The sequence below is a fragment of the Phasianus colchicus genome, chromosome 2 (assembly GCF_987193195.1).
Source record: "Phasianus colchicus chromosome 2, bPhaCol1.hap1.1, whole genome shotgun sequence".
NCBI lineage: Eukaryota > Metazoa > Chordata > Aves > Galliformes > Phasianidae > Phasianus > Phasianus colchicus.
In genome coordinates, this window is record NC_143437.1 from 93430972 (window position 1) to 93447119 (window position 16148).

The 16148-nt window shown below is 37.9% G+C and overlaps 1 protein-coding gene across 5 annotated transcripts in view; it reads right to left on the reverse strand.

Moving 5' to 3' along the window:
* Positions 1–16138, reverse strand: part of EIPR1 (EARP complex and GARP complex interacting protein 1) — a 72220-nt gene extending 56082 nt beyond the window's left edge. For all 5 annotated transcript variants that reach the window (XM_090136343.1, XM_090136342.1, XM_031611065.2 and 2 more), the window contains exons 1-3: positions 16004–16138; positions 6368–6451; positions 527–659 (exon numbers count right to left, since the gene is read on the reverse strand). In XM_090136343.1, the coding sequence (XP_089992469.1) occupies positions 527–659; positions 6368–6451; positions 16004–16045 (259 nt within the window). In that variant the 5' untranslated portion in view covers positions 16046–16138. The remainder of the gene's footprint in view (positions 1–526; positions 660–6367; positions 6452–16003) is intronic.
* Between the last annotated feature and the right edge of the window lie 10 nt (positions 16139–16148).

A 16148-nucleotide genomic window follows, 5' to 3' on the forward strand; every position in this document is an offset into this window, starting at 1 on the left:
TTAACCTAAACAGCTGTGCACTTAGTGTTAAGGGTACACAAGGAGCACTCCTACTGGTTTTGATGAGATATTTAGACAATTTATAGTTCTCTGTGGGCATATCTGCACTATACATATGACAAATAACACTATATGCAGACTTAATCTGCAGTTTTAAAGGGAGCTTGATGCTGGCAAGAAATTTTGAAAGACATTTGCTTTCACTTTAAAAATCAAACATAAAACAATAAAAAGAATGAAGCCTAAAATAACAGGAATAATTTATTTGACCTGTTTGGCATTAATCAGGTAAGCAATACTTTGGTTTTGTTGGTTTCTTTGATATGAATGCAAACAGACTTCTAATCAAGATGATCTAAGGATAGAAGAAGGATGAGGTATAATTAATGGTACAGAAGACCTTTGAAAAAAATACCCGTGTTGATAACTCCTATTTTTAAGGTTTTACACATAGCCAGATATTCAATCCTTGCACTTTCAAAAACATCAAAGAACTTAAAGTTTAAAATTGTTGGAAAGGACTTACTTTTATTGTAGCAAGTTGCTAGTACACCTTTATCTGCAGGACTGGCACTAATGTGCCAGATCTCACCCACTTGATGAAGAAGCACATTTTTGTTTATGATGTTATTTTCATCATCAAAATCTATGATGTGGATCTGCAAATACAATAAAAGAGAACATTAGGTTTTCAAATGTTTTCCTGTGGGTCTTAATTATACACAATGACTGCACAGAACAATTTAATGAGGATTTTATAACTGATATCTACTTTAATTAATTGTTATACTAACAGTTTACTATATCATTGATTTCATCAAGATAGACTTTTCTAGAAAAACAAGCCATCTCTCTATTTTGATGAAGTACAGTATTTATTCTTCTCAGTTCTGCAGCTTAAAGCTTGAAGGTGATTTTTCATATTATAGTTAATGGTAATAAGCCACTAGTACTGCATTTGAACACTTCTTCCAGCAATAAACAAAAATAACATCACAATTTTCAGTCAAGATGTCTGCATTAACTCTGTATACAAGCCATCAAATCTAAGTATCTTTTGAAGAAAGAATGGGAGAGAGAGACTTTGTTTTGAAACAGAAATAACTGAAACTTCTAGAGTTCTCCTCAAGCAAGCAATCCTATATATGTATCCATACATAAAACTATCTATTACTAAAACACTTGGAAATACAATACATTTTAGACTACAAGCAAAGATAAAATACTTAACTGAAAGATTCTTTCAAAAAATACTAACCATGTCTTAATAAATCTATATCTCATTCCTGCTTTTCTTCTAGGTAATCTCATTTAAGATTCATTAGTAAAGTTGTGTCAACAATGAAGAGAGAAACAAAAGTCATCTACTAAACCACTGCAGAAGTCTTACATACAAGATATTACAGAAATTTTTTCATAAAATAGAGAAACTAGATAGATATCAACTCAAGCTATATTGGCAATACTGTATATTACTTTACGAAATGGCTGATGTGTTACCTTTTCTTTTTTGTACTTCTCCTTCAAACACTTAACTGCTGAATGCAGTCATCAGCAACTTCTTCAAATATAATGCAGGACCTCATCACCTGTAGTGTTCTTAACTCAGTCATCCAGGGCACATAAGCAGTCCTGCAGTTGATGAGCATGCTGTCCTTTCAAACTTGACTTCATTTGTTGCCCAGGCATCAGGACAACATCCATTTGCTTGCAGCAATTGCACAGCCATCTTCCTGTCCAACTTAAGGAAGTCACCTTCCTGTCTTTTATAACTCTCCAGAGTCACACTCCTTGGACTTATCTACAGCTGCCCTTTACTTTGGTGCTCTGTATATCCCCTCCTGACCTACTCCCTTTGTCCTAAATCAAGTGCTACTGTCTCTGAAGAGAACACTTCCTCATTCAAGTGGTTTAAATCATTGATCAACTTTATCAGACACCATATACTCAGCCCCCTGCACTGCTCTCATAAGATGTATTTTGATGTTCTGAATCAACTCGCAACTGAAACTGTTCATAAGTACAACAGGTTGGAGATAAGCTACAACATGTTTACAACCCTAAAGTAAAACTTTCAACAGGCTCAAGAACAATAATTCCTACTACTATTTTTAAACATAAAAAAAACAATAATTGGCTTTTGGATCTCCAACAAAAAGCAGATCCCTCAAAATTACTGAATTAGATGTTTAACAGATAACTAATGTGAAATACAGGAAAATATTCAGAAATAATAGCTTGAAAGGCACAAACAGATCTGCTTTATTTGCTTGTTCTGTTATCTCAAAAGAAAAAAAAAGGGAAAAAAAAGGAGAGGGAAGGAAACCTTCCACTGGAGTCACTGAAGACTCATTTGGCAGCTTCACTGAAGTCCCTAGAGGTGAACCACAAATCAAAACTCTATTTACCCCAATTGCACATATACTGCACCTGCGCTGGCCAGGTTAGGAGGGTCATTCAACACAAACTGCTGGAAAGCTCTTTACCCCATCTGAAGCCTTTTGAAATCACAGATATCCAATTCCTGCACTGCTGTCATGTCTTTGCTTTATCTGACATCACAGATACCTGGAAACCTCTGCTGTAACTATGCTAAATATCAAAGGACAAAACAGTTCTCACAGAAAATACAGAAGTACCAAATATAGTACCAGCGTGATGCCATGAAAAGAAATACTAGCAGAAAAACATTCAGCTACAACTGTCCTAACACAAGCCCCATTTTGCACAGGTTGCTATTTTCATCTGCTCAATTACTATCTTTCTAGCTTTTTCCAGTGGAGTAGGGAAATGATTTTCAACTTGGATAAACAAGAGCAGCATATAGATGCTACAGAAGAGGATGACAGCAATGGTAAGCATAGGTTCACTCAGAGAATCTTCTCAACATGAATGCACTGTCCTGAGCAATGGTATGCATAACCAGAGCTCTCGTGGAACACAATCTTAGTGGAAAATCACTCTTATCATCAGTAGCAACACTAAGGAGTTACCTAGCTGCTGTAATTATGCTGAAGACTCCCTGAAGACTGAACACATACAAGTCTAAATAGAGAGGGGAAAAAAAAAAAAATAGAAATCTGAAGGCAAACAATTATTTGACTTTACTAAAGAAATCTGGAGAAATCACTAATTGCTATGGAAGTGACTAAGGCAGGGAGACAAACACTTTCAGAACAAAATTACTCTTTCTTCCATTACACAAACTCTGTAATTTGTTTCCATACATCAGAGGCTAACAGGGTACAGAGTTGGAGATGTGGGAAATGTTTCAGTTTTAGTGGCCACTGCCATGTTCTTTGCCTATGTAACACCATGCATGAAAACAATTATGTTGGATTCTAACACAAGACTGAAGATAACTCAGTTCTCAGAGAGATCCAAAAACATTAGGTGAAGTACGCTTATTGCGTATGCTTCCAAAAACACGCAGTAAATGCATTAAACTAAGAGCAGCAGAAACACAAAAGCTTCCAAAAGGCCAGGTTTTTAAGGACCATGTAAAATACTGTCAGAGAACAAGTATGCAACTGCAGGAATAATTTCTCAGAAGTCACAGTGAACATAGTTTAAAAAACCAAAAACTACATTCAAAGATATGAAATGTTTGTTTTGGTTTAGAGAATTCCTTTAGAAAAGAAAGCACCCAAGCCCCCAGCTCAGCAGCAGATGCTTACATCAGGTGACGGATACCTGGACAGTAAGTGTAGATTTTCAGAGATCACCTCTGAAGCACTAAACAGTAAGATTACAATACAGACCAGAAGCCTAGACTGTTCTCTTCAATTATCACCTTCCCTCAAGTGGTATTTCACTGGAGAGTTTTCTGTCTCTCTTCTGTTTGGCAACACACTTCATGTTGCCAGTTTTACTCTCCACTTCCACAACACTCCATCAAGAACACGCCGTTCTCCTTCCTTCTTTCTCCAATACTTTTATTCTTATACAAGATCTCCAAACCTCACAAAAGTGAATAAACCACCACATTTGTTTTCTTCACTAGCTGCATGTATCCAGGTTTCCTAATTCCATTCACATTCCGAAAGTATGTAGCAAAGTTGTTCTACAGGAGCAGATGACAGACCTCCAGTAAAAAGGAACTACTTAACTTCCACGAAGTTATGCAGATCAAAAACCAAGTACTTGACATTGTTAATATCTCAAGTACTGTCAGAATACAACATTTAAAAATACTTTCCTTGGCCCCATAAGGAAAGCATTAACAGCAAAGTATTTGCACCAGATCTCCTATGAATTATTTGTACAGAAATAAATCTCACTAAGGAAGAAATTACCTTGCCAGCTGCATGACTATTGTTCTCTTACCTGCAACACACCTGGTTTGGAACTGGAAGGGAAGAAACATTCTGCATGTGATGGAGCTGCATAAGGAATATCTAACCACGCAGCACTTGGTCAAGCACTAAAGGCTGCAAGCCAGTTCATAAGTTAGGTCAGGTAACCAAGAAAGTTTAAGCAAATCTAGAGAACATAGTGCTGAATTAAACCATAATTACTTGAGGCCTAAGGCATTTCTTAGGGATTAGCAACCAGCTGATGGAGCTGATGGCCCGAGGCACAGCTAAAGGCCAATAACCCCCAAAGATTCGTTAATACCCTAGGAAGTGGCTTGCACATCAATTATTAACGCTATTCACTGGAAAAAGAAAAAAAATATGTTCAATGAGGCTGAAACATGTATATGGAAATATTTCTAAAATAAGTATTCTATGCCAAAAAATTTACCTAAATCAGAACGTTTAAATTATTGAAGATCTGCTGGACACCAATCAATAAGCAAGAATCACCCTCTAACTCCAAATTTGGCCTTGAATTTAATTAATCAAACCAAGAAGTAAAAGATAGATTCAACTTTAACCTGTTAAAGCTATTTCTTCAGTATAAAAGCACCTTAAAACCAAATGTCTGAAGAGCATCCAGGACAAATGTACACAGTGATCTTTTTGATCACCTTTTTTTTTTTTAACTAAGTTTGTTATGCCACATCTTTTGTTACTGGTCTCACAAGTATTACCTGAAAAGTAAAGAAACTGAATACTCCATATCCTCGTACCTTTGAATACTTTTTCCCCTTGAGTCTTAACCAGCATTAACATTTGGTACCAAACTCAATGCCTTATTATGTACAATTACTATTGTTCACTGGGGGGAAATTGTATTTTTATTGGCAATAAATAAATTTAGTGACTAATTTGGATTGTGAGAAATCAAAAAGACAAACCTTAAAATCCTTCTCTCTCCCCATTCTCTGAATTAACTCCTTCAATCTGGAGGCTTTACGTGGCACGAGAGCATGGGGCACTGGGATTGCACTCAGTATATAGGGTCTTCTCTGCCACTCTCCATCTCTCACTTTTTTTCCACTCCAGCATGTGCTCTCCACAGACCCAGTTCCTTTACAAATATCCTAGTTCCCTGTGGAGAACCTGTTCCTGCATGTGGATATCTGCTCCACCACAGAACACTGCCTCTTCCTCCTTTGACCTTGACATTCCACCTATGGTTTATTCTGTTTCTTTCTCTTTTTTGTTCCCTTTTCTCCCCCATGCAGTATTTTCTCCCATTCCAAAAGTTTTCACAGAGGTTCCACCATTCTGTTGGCCTCAACTGTGCCCTTCTTGCATAAGCAGCTGCAAACTGCACAGGGTAGCATCTGGCATCTTCCAACAGAAAACCTATGCAGCACCTCTGCTACACCCACCTGAAGCCTACACCCAATGCAGCTTTCTAACTGTTCTGCCCTCAAGATCTTCTTTCACTGTGAACACATGTACAGAAGTTTAATCATAAAAATAAAAGTACTGTAAAATTTTAGGTGCTGTACTCTTAACCACACAGGAAACAGCCCAAAAGAAATTAAGCTGTGATAGTCCCTGAAATTTTTAACTTGCCATATTTGTGATCAGTAAAGACACAATTGACTACCAATAATTATAGGTGGAAAAAATCCATTTCATGTAGTTTCAGATAGACAGCTATGCATATGCCAGGAATCATATTAAAGACAATCAAGGACTAAAGAATTTTGTTTTACTACATACATCTTCCAAGGTTTAAAGACAGCTCCAGAAAATCTAAAGATTTAAATTAATGAAAAAACAACAACTGCTTCACTAAGCCAAACTGGTTTAGCAATACAATTTAGAACAGTTTAATTTTCCAGAAATACACACTCTCACTTATATTTCTTATCAATACATCTGCAAATAATTAATGTAAATCTACAACTTAACTATCATTTAAACTTCAAACAGAACTAGGGGGCAGGAAGAAGAAAGATATTTGAACAGTGTTAAAGCAAACAAACAAAAAGCCCAAAAAACTGACATTTGACCAAATAAGTTACCTGATTGTCATATCTAAGAGACTGTGTTCCAACCAAAAATCTTATAGCATCTGTTTCTGCTGTCTGAGGTGTTAAGGCTCGTGCCTAGGGAAAGAGAAAGCCATTAGAGAAGTCCAATTATTACAATCCATTGATTTCAGCAAAAATATTTAAGCTTATGTATCAATATTTTTAAGCATCATATTTTACAACTGTAATAACTTTTTGTCATTTATGTTTATTTTGCTTAATACACGTTTCTACAATTTCTCACATTTGTAAAATACATGGAAGACATAGGTCCTAAACACTTGACTGGCCATCATTGCAAGAGCAATTCCTCCAAATTAATTCTCCTTCATGAATTGCAAAAAGACAAAAATAGAAAAAAGAAACACTGAACTTTATTCTTAGGTGTATTGGATATAATATTAAAAAAAAAAAAGCTGAAAGTTTCCCCCCTATCAAAGAATTCAAACTCTCTTCAAACAATTCAGACTGAAGATGCTTGCATAGAAATGAAGGAATTCTTCTCCTCACCATTGAGCATTAAGCTTAAAAAAATTAAAAAGCAAAAATCTTTTCTTTTTCAACTCTAGATTACAATGCATAAATTTAAAATAACAATATAGTGCTAGAATAGCAACTCAAAGATTTTCCTTACATAAGGCAAAAACAGTCTAAGTCCTTGTCTAGCAGCAACAATAAGAGCAAAATCATTTATCGTAAAAGTACTCCAGACTCCGGAAACAGCATACACAGTTCATATATGATATGCAAGACAAAAAAAATGATTTAGACAACATTTTGTTTCAGATCAAGCAGAAGAGGTTAAAAAAACATAACGAGCTTAAGAAGTGTAAGCTAGTAGATCAACACTTACATGAGTGGAAAAAAGCACTAGTGAACACAATTCAGCATGCAGTTTGTGTTCAAAACATACTCAAACGTTGATCAGAGATCAGTATGAACCTATACTGATTTGTTTGAGCTCTCCTTCTTATGCAGCATTCATCTCCAACAAGCCTAGACAATGTTTCCAATTGACAAAAACAAGAAGAGTTCACCAAAAAGATTGCAGAAAAGCTTCTGCCTTAAACAGAATTTACACTTGCAGATCTCTAGCAAAGAGCTGCTTTTCATTTCAGAACTCCTTTCAATTATTTTGAACATTAGAAGTCAGTCAACGAATACGCTTTTTTATTGTCTGTCCGTTTATTGTCTGTCATAAAGAACTACAGCTTCCACAGAACACAGAGTTCAAACTCATCAGTTGTCGTCAAATAAGGAAAATCTGAATCTTGAAATAAGTAGCATTACGATGGACTGTCACATACTTCCTGGACAAATATGTTTAATTTTGTCTACTCTGAGTTACATTTAGAAAAACAAAATGTTTTTTCAACAATAGAAGTCTTGTGATGAATAAAGTCTCTGCATTTGGACTGCTGAGCAGAGTCAAGAAGAGCACCCAGTATCTTACACAAAAGTATCCTTCCTCATGATCGCAGCAATTTGAAAATAAAAAGCAGAGTAGAATGAGTATCCATTAATCTAAACCAATAAAAACCTTTTATACAAAGCTAGTTATCCACAGAACACTAAGTCGCATATAGATCTAAAAGTAGTCTACTACTGAAAACACTAAAATTTTATTTACCAAGGAAATTGACATGCTGCATGGCATTACATGAAGCAATTAGCTTCATTTTTAAAGAACATCTAAGACTAAGGAAAAAAAAAAAAATCAAGGAAAGAGTAAAAAACTGTGATCTATGAAGAACCTTCTGGTTACACATTCAAACTTCACATTCACTGTAAACCTCAGTCACAATCTCTGTGAAGAAACCTGAAACCTGCATGGCTTAAACCAGGTAGAGTTTTAGAAATTTGGTGCAATACTGCAGCAACCTGACTGTAATGAACTTTCCCAAATATTTTAACAGCCTAAAGGAAGTTCATAAACATACAGCCAAAAATCCCACCCAGCTAACAAAAGCAGTATCTGCTTTTGAAAAGTAAACAAAGACTTCTCAATACTATCAGCCAAGGAAGCTGAAGAAACCAGTGGCCTCCACACCTATGTATAGCTTCTCCAAATGATTTTTTCAATTCCACCTTGTGTTCTCTGAAAACAGAAGTATCTATGGATGATGAGAGATGTGAGCAATAGTTGTGGTGATCCATGACACAGCACCACTACACTCCAGAGGGGTTCCCAAACAGCGTCCTTTACTTCCTACGTCTAGGACAGGCTATTCTGACTACACAAAGTCTCTCAAGGTAACAAAAACATTCTGAAAAAAAAAAAAAAATGAAGTTGAGGTAGAGAGTGCGTGAAAGACCGAGGGGTTTGGAGAAGGAACAAAGGAAAACAACCTTAAGACTCCAGTGCAAGGAATACTGTACAGAATAATATAACATGCTATTTTGTGCATAAATTAGAAACATCATTTCCATAGCATATTTAAAAAAAAAGAGCACCTGCTATAGTACAGGGGAAAAAAAAAAAGGAATTTTGACTAAGTAAGGAGTGAACTCATATATACAACTGAATAGACTATAGCAATGGTCACACTGAATTTCAGTGTGGGTCAGAGACAAAAAAAATCTAGTCAAACATAACGAACTGGCATTTTCATCTATCACATCTTGAAGTGCTTTACAGAGCCAAAAATTACACATGTGGAGAGAGAAAACTACATAAGTGTACACAAAAATAAAAATTATAAAATGCACTCATAATGCACCATTTGTCCCCAAGACAGTAAAGCTATTATGCTTTTAGCAGCAGAAGTGCAAGCTCTGAATGAACTCTGAACAAAAATTATAAATTTACAGAAGCAGAAAGGAAAAAAAAAACAAACCTACAGCAAGAAAGATCAGCACCTTGGACAGAGACAAAAAGAGAGGATGGGGTAGAAACAAGTTATTTAAAGATAGGCATAAGAAGTTTTTTTCTAGAAAACAGAAACTTAGCTAACTAATTTCACACATTATCTGAAATCCAGTTCTAGCATTACTCAATGGATATGCTAGATTATTCAACACAGTCATCATTATTAGCTATGCATTTTCACCAGCAATAAACAAGAGCATGCGTGCCATGCTCATCAAAACCTGCACCAGTGGAGATGACCCATTGTTGCTGTCACCACTGCTGAAACACCATCCACCACTTCACTGTGCTCACATCTACTGTTTGGTCTCCATAAACATTCAACAAGCACAGATAAATGTTAGTGGATGCCATTTTTTCCGCATGGAGGTTTCAATTGCACACTCCACGCTTCCATGTCAGACACCATTTTGTCAGACTGCCCCTCTGCTACAATCCGTCGCCCAGTAACAAAATGTAATGGAATACAGGTGAGATGGTTCAACCTCTACTGCCATACCACCATCATCTGCCTCTGATGTCATGGGGCAACATAATAAAATAGGCAGCATTACTTTCAGAGCAGCCTTTATTAACTATATTACATAATTAACATATATAAGTAAAAAAAAATTGATTCTAATTTTTAATATTTTCATTAAAACAGTAAAAAAAAAAAGCAATAAAAACAAAACTAGTGGGATATTTGACCTTGTTTTTATGAAACTAATACATGTACCAGGCTGCTCTGATGGAAGTGTTCGCAATTCTCAAGGTGCTCAGAGACTTATGAAACTTTACTTCTCCTGTTCTTCATCCTTGACAACAGTTGCTCATAAACTTCTTCATTGACAGAAATCAGTGATATAAATAAGGTATGACTGTGGACTGAGGGATATTTTTCTCTTATAAAAGTCTGGTACTGAGACATGGTCAGATTTTGGAGTTGAATATCTGATTGCAACTCTATAAATACATTTTAAAATAGAATGCATGTCAAATAAAAATGTAATTGCAAATATACCAAAAATTGATGATTTTTTTTTTTTTTCAATCTTGAAACCTATTCTTAAATTCCTCTACAAAAAGGGAAGGCTGCATATTTTTCACTGTTCACAGGACTGTGCTTAGCCAGTGTATCAACATGCATAAAATTGTTTGCCACAACTAGTGCTGGCACTGCACCACTCCTCCCTGTGCCCTGGTTGGACAGCATTAATAGTGCACTGATGGTTTTTTTGTTGTTGAGCAATGGGTGCATGCCCAAAGCTAAGCAACCGCCATGATGGTATGGAATGGCCACAGCATGGACTGTGCCAGGCTGCAGGTTGGATATGCCTGGTCTAAGACTAAAGAAGGCTGTTTTGGAACCATAATGCACCCAATCTGCACTTTATACGTAACCTATCTCAAAACTTTTTCAGTTCCTCTTTCTCTGTTAACCAAATCCACAAAGTCACTTTCTGAATTAGACTGTTACTATTTAGGATGTTAATGTGCCAAGAAAAAAGTGGCTTGAGTAATCTCAATACTACTGCTGCATATACTTCTAGTTGATACACTGCACTGGTCTGATAGCAGCAAACAAAAATACAGCCCTGAATATTGAATATCTGCATTAAATAAGCTTCAAAAATTCTTTTTGTTGTATTACAGGTGCCATTTGAAAACAATATAGTCAGTCTGTAACTATTAAGCAGTGAATTTACAATAAAAGATGTACATCACATTTGGCTTGCAGTCCCCAAATCTGAAGGCAGCCATCTGACCACCTGCTTGTGCTCAAAACCCAGAAATATAGGGCTCCTTGCAAGGGCAGGAGAGAAAAAGGTTGGCTTTGCTGACGTCCCAATCAGGAGGAAAAGAAAAATCAAGAGTTTTTTCTCCCTCCTCAAGAAAGCCCCAGGATGATAACAGCATAAATATTATGCCTGCCTTCTGGCCTATTTTCCATTTTCAAGTAGGTACACTTTGATCTTTACCTAGATAGGACAGCCTTGTTTCTCCCTTCCCAGCAGGAGACTCTCCAACCATCAGCTGCAAAAAGCTGCAGCAAATCCATCACTGAAGAGGTTGGCAGCACACATGCCCAGGTGACCCTCAGTGCTCTGACAGCTGCTTTCTCAAACTCGTTCATAGCATAACAATTCCCACCACAAATGCATTTAGTGCACTGACCCTATTGCACAGGCTGACAGGTTCTGTAAACCTTCCCAGCTACAAAAACAACCCTTGCACAAAATCTTGCATAGTACAATCATCCTTAGAAATCCCACTTTCACACTGTCACTGTACACTTGTAACAAAGCTTAAAGGTAAATATCTTTAGGAGTTCTTCAAGCTCACATAACTACAGCTTCATACTGTCATTAGGTCGTACCATACCTAATATTACTTCGATCCTGCTAATTGCTTAAGGCTCTTAAAAGAAGTAGTATCCCTTCAAGCATTAAGATCTTTGGAAGATTACTTAAGAGAGCTTTGTCATGCACATTATTTTTTTTTTCTTCCTCTCCATTGAGTCTTTGAATCTAATAATATATTTGGCTGGAGTTGTATATGATGCCCTCTCAGGTGAAATGCTGCCCTCAAGAAAGGACATGAAGGGGGAAGCAGATACAAAAACTCATGAGAGAACATCTTTCCAGCCTGGACTACAATATACAGGATGGTGCTCATGAGGCAAATAACATTGGGAAAGAAAAAAGACTGAGGAAAACAGTAGGAATTTTACTAAGCCATAATCATTCAGTTTCTTGAATCAATAGAATTTTCAAACTAAATTCTCCAAAGGCATCACTAATGCTATAATCAAATTATTGTCTTAGTTCTGTTTAGGCAACTTTCTTCTATCCCACAAGGGATTGAAAGGCTCTACCAAGAAGAAAACCTTACTGCAAACACAAGCCATAACCTCTGCACCTCCCATAATGGCAGCATCGCTGAGCCTGAGAGGATGCAGAGGTTCCCTGGGTACTGCAAAAGTGGCACGCAACTCCCTGGAAAGCCCCTTCCCCTCCTTCTTCTTCTATGAATCTATACCTGCTTTCTACTAAATCATTTCAGCTATTCTCAGTACATACTAATTTTAAACATATACACATACTGTGCAAGACCCCTGGCCAACTCCATGCCAGTTAGCATCTTGTACTGCTTTAAGATCTATTGTAAAGTCTCATTTTACTTTACGGAAATTAAGAGCCACCTTACTTCATCAAACAGGCAAAAACCCTAAACCAATAGTCTTAGCAGGCTGTACAAATATGACCAACAACTAACTGAAAATTAAAATATGGACCAAGGATTGCTTATCATTACAGAACAAAGCAAGATACAGGTTCTTCCTCCAGAATCACAGTTGGCATTGAAACTGTGCCACACTTCAGTCCTGAAAAGTAACCACCACAAACCTCATATCCAGGCTATAAGCACATCCAGCCAACCTTAAAGTAAGGCCTGTAAAGTACTTCCAGGCGCTCAATAGTGCTTATACACCTATTTAAAATGTCAGCGTTGAAATACTCAAAAAATAGGAAACTGAAAGAAACTATGGATCACCTGAAAATGAAACATTCAACAAACAGTAAGCACATTGTGTACTCCAGGGTAGAGAGCAAAAATAAGTTAACTCTAACCTGGAAATATATGAAGTAGATCATTTCAGTAACAAAAAAGGTCACAGAACGGCTGAGGTGGGAAGGGAGCCTTGAAGTTCACCTGGTCCAGCCCCTGCTCCAGCAGGGACATTCAGAGCACAGTGCCCAGCATTACGTTCAGGTGGCTTTCGAAGATCAACAAGGAAAAACTGCACTGCCTCTGGGCAACTTGTGCCAGTGCTCTGCCACTGAAATAGCACAGAAGCATTTCCTGCTGGGATCCCATTTACCACACTCATAATTTAGGTTATTAGCTTGCTAAGATTCCTTTCAGAAGCACAACCCTTCTGTACTGAAATGTTCTGCAGCTACTGTTGTTGCCTCATATTCATCATAAAGATTCACAGCCACATCACTTAGTCCTCAATTCATGTGGCTTCTCACCTGTTATCTATTCCTCTGCATTTATTTTCATTTTGACTACAGTTGGAGCATAGAACAACTATGGTGAGTCATTGTCAGATGAAAAAAAAATCATGAAAGAATCACACATCCTAAAACTGATGTATACTTTTCATGTTTATGCAATGTTCATGTAGCTCACAGATACAGCAAAGAAAAAACAGACCACATTTTGAGGGCAATACGAACAGTATAAATAGCACAAGAAAAAAAATCTGCAGTCATCTGATAAAACAAGGGAAATAAAATAGGTTGAAAATTAAACTAATCCTGCACAAAATGGAATTCAACAATTTACTTGATCAAAGTTCTTCAATAGTTTCAAATAGCAAGTGCTTATATACTAGTACAAAGGCTCAGGATTTGTATATTTCATTTACATTTTCATGTGTCTGAAACATGAGTGATATGGCTCTGCCAACTAAGATATTCTTATTCCATTAGGTCATATTTTCATGAAAACCAAAAAAAAAAAAAGTAGCATTTGCACATCGTTCTAATCTATCTTACTTATACTGATACCTAAACAATAAATAAAAAACTGACCAGAAATTATGCAGAAATATTCTTATTGCAAGCAAGTTAGCATATCTGCTTACTTTGATGGATAGAAGGAATTAGCTTCACAGTCTTAAACTTAAAGCCATGCTACATTGAATCAGATCAAACACATACTTACAACAACCACATTTCCTCAGGCAGTAGCCCAAACCAGATATACACCTATTTAAAATGTTATTGACTTCTGGAGCCAAACACAGGTTGGACTAATCTCCAATCTCTAATGCAGCTTCTAGATACCCTGGGTTTGTGACATATAATTATTTACAATAGAAGTAGAAAGATTTCTTCCTCTCTATAAACGCTTTATCATTTCAAATCTCAGCTTTGAGTAAGCTTGTCATAGAGTTGGAGGAAAGATTACCAGTAACCAAAAGTAAAAAAATAAAAAGCCAGACTTAAGCAACAAAAGAAATATTCTTTAAACAGGCTGAAAAGTTATTCTGAAGTTATAGTATTGCTGACACATACACTGGAAAGAAGCAGTTATAAATGATCTTTCTTATTCCCCATCCCCTCTCTAAACACTCTGAATTAAGTGCAACTCTTTTTGATTACCACCACCTTAGTGCTTTTGCTTCCCAGTCCCATCAGAGCTGTTACACAGGTTGCAGAAGGGAAGAGGTCCACAAGAGATGTGTGATGTGAAAGGCTGAACAGTGCAGGCAGCAGACAGGCTAAATTTCCTATATTTCTGAGAAATCTGTCATTATAAGATCTCCTAGAAAGAAGGTATATCTTCTATTTAGTAAAATTCATATTCTATTCTACAAGAAAGATTTGAGTTTTGTTACTCGTTAAGTACAATCTACACACAAAGCAGTGGCATATTATCAGACTTCAGTAGATTTAACTTGTGGTGCAGGTCAGTGCTACACATCAGCTCTTATATGAGAGGAAAACCAAACAGATTTTCTTCTAAGACAGACCTATTTGTGTAGTCAACATTATAGAGCATGCACTCCAGTAGACAAAGCACCAAACTTCATAAACAGAACCTTCATACACTTCCAGAACACTTTCCATAAGCATTTTAGTAATGAAAAAAATGCACGTAGGCATGCATTTATGGTTACTTTATATTACTGAATCAACTGTAGAATGAAGACTTTGCTCTGTGAGCTGCAGAAGAAATACAGCCTCTCCTATTAGTGCTGTAACAGCAATAGGAGTAGGGTAGTTGTTGCTAAAGAGAGCAGCTGAGTAAAATCTTATTGGGGGAAGGAATAATGGGACAGCATCACTCTCATCCACCTGGTTACCTCACTGGGTGTTCCCTTACAACTTGCAGGAACTGCACTATGAGACTGTATTCCTCCATTATGATCAGTAGGTTCATAAGGCAGCGTAGGGCAGTCCAGGAAGAGGCTCCATCCTTATAGCTAAAATCACAGAACTGCAGTAGTTAGAAGGGTCCTCTGGAGACCACCTAGCTCAACCCCCTGCTGAAGCTCGTTCCCTACAGCAGGTGACACAGGCAGACATCCAGGCAGGTCCTGAATATCTCCAAAGAAAGAAACTCCACCACCTTCCTGTGTCGCCTGTTCCAGCACTGTCACCATGCAGTAAGCTCTTCCTCATGGTGCTACAGAACTTCCTGTGTTGCAGTTTTTGCCTTGTCGTGTGGCTTCCCAGCCCTGGAAACAGCTGTAAGGCTACAGGTTAATCTGTGATGGGAAACAGGCACAGGGAGAGGGAAACAGCAAGAGACACCTACATACACCATGTTGCTTCGCAGTTAGATATAACCGAGTACAACTCACAACTTCTTATGAAGTTCCATGCTCTACCCTCAGAAGGCCATTTGGGGAAAAAAAAAAAAAAAATTGAAAAAAAAATAAATTCTGAAAGGAAAGAAACAGCTAGAAGAACCTACTGGAGACTGCTAGCATCTTACCGGCCCGGCACAAAAAAAGAAGAGGCTGCTAGAGAAGCAGACAAGAAGCTGACAAGGAAGCAGAAGACCCGGCAGCCCGGTGGAGCACGTCTGCCCAGGGCACGCCGGGCACACCGCCGAGCAGCGCGGCGGAGGGACGCGGCAGAGCAGCAGCCCCAGCGGGGCCTCCAGCCCACCGGCGGCCTAGGGAGCGGCACAGCGGCTCCCGCAGCTACCGACAGCGAACCACAGCGAACCGACCCTCCTCCTCCGCCCGCACCCACCTGGAACTCCAGCCCGTAGATCACCGGCGCGTCGTCCTCCATGTCGGCACGCAACGCCCGCCTCTCCCCGCCGCTCCTTTCTGGCCCTCGGCGCTGCCCGTCCGCCGCTTCCCGGAGCGGACCCGGCGCAGCCGCACTGCCGCCC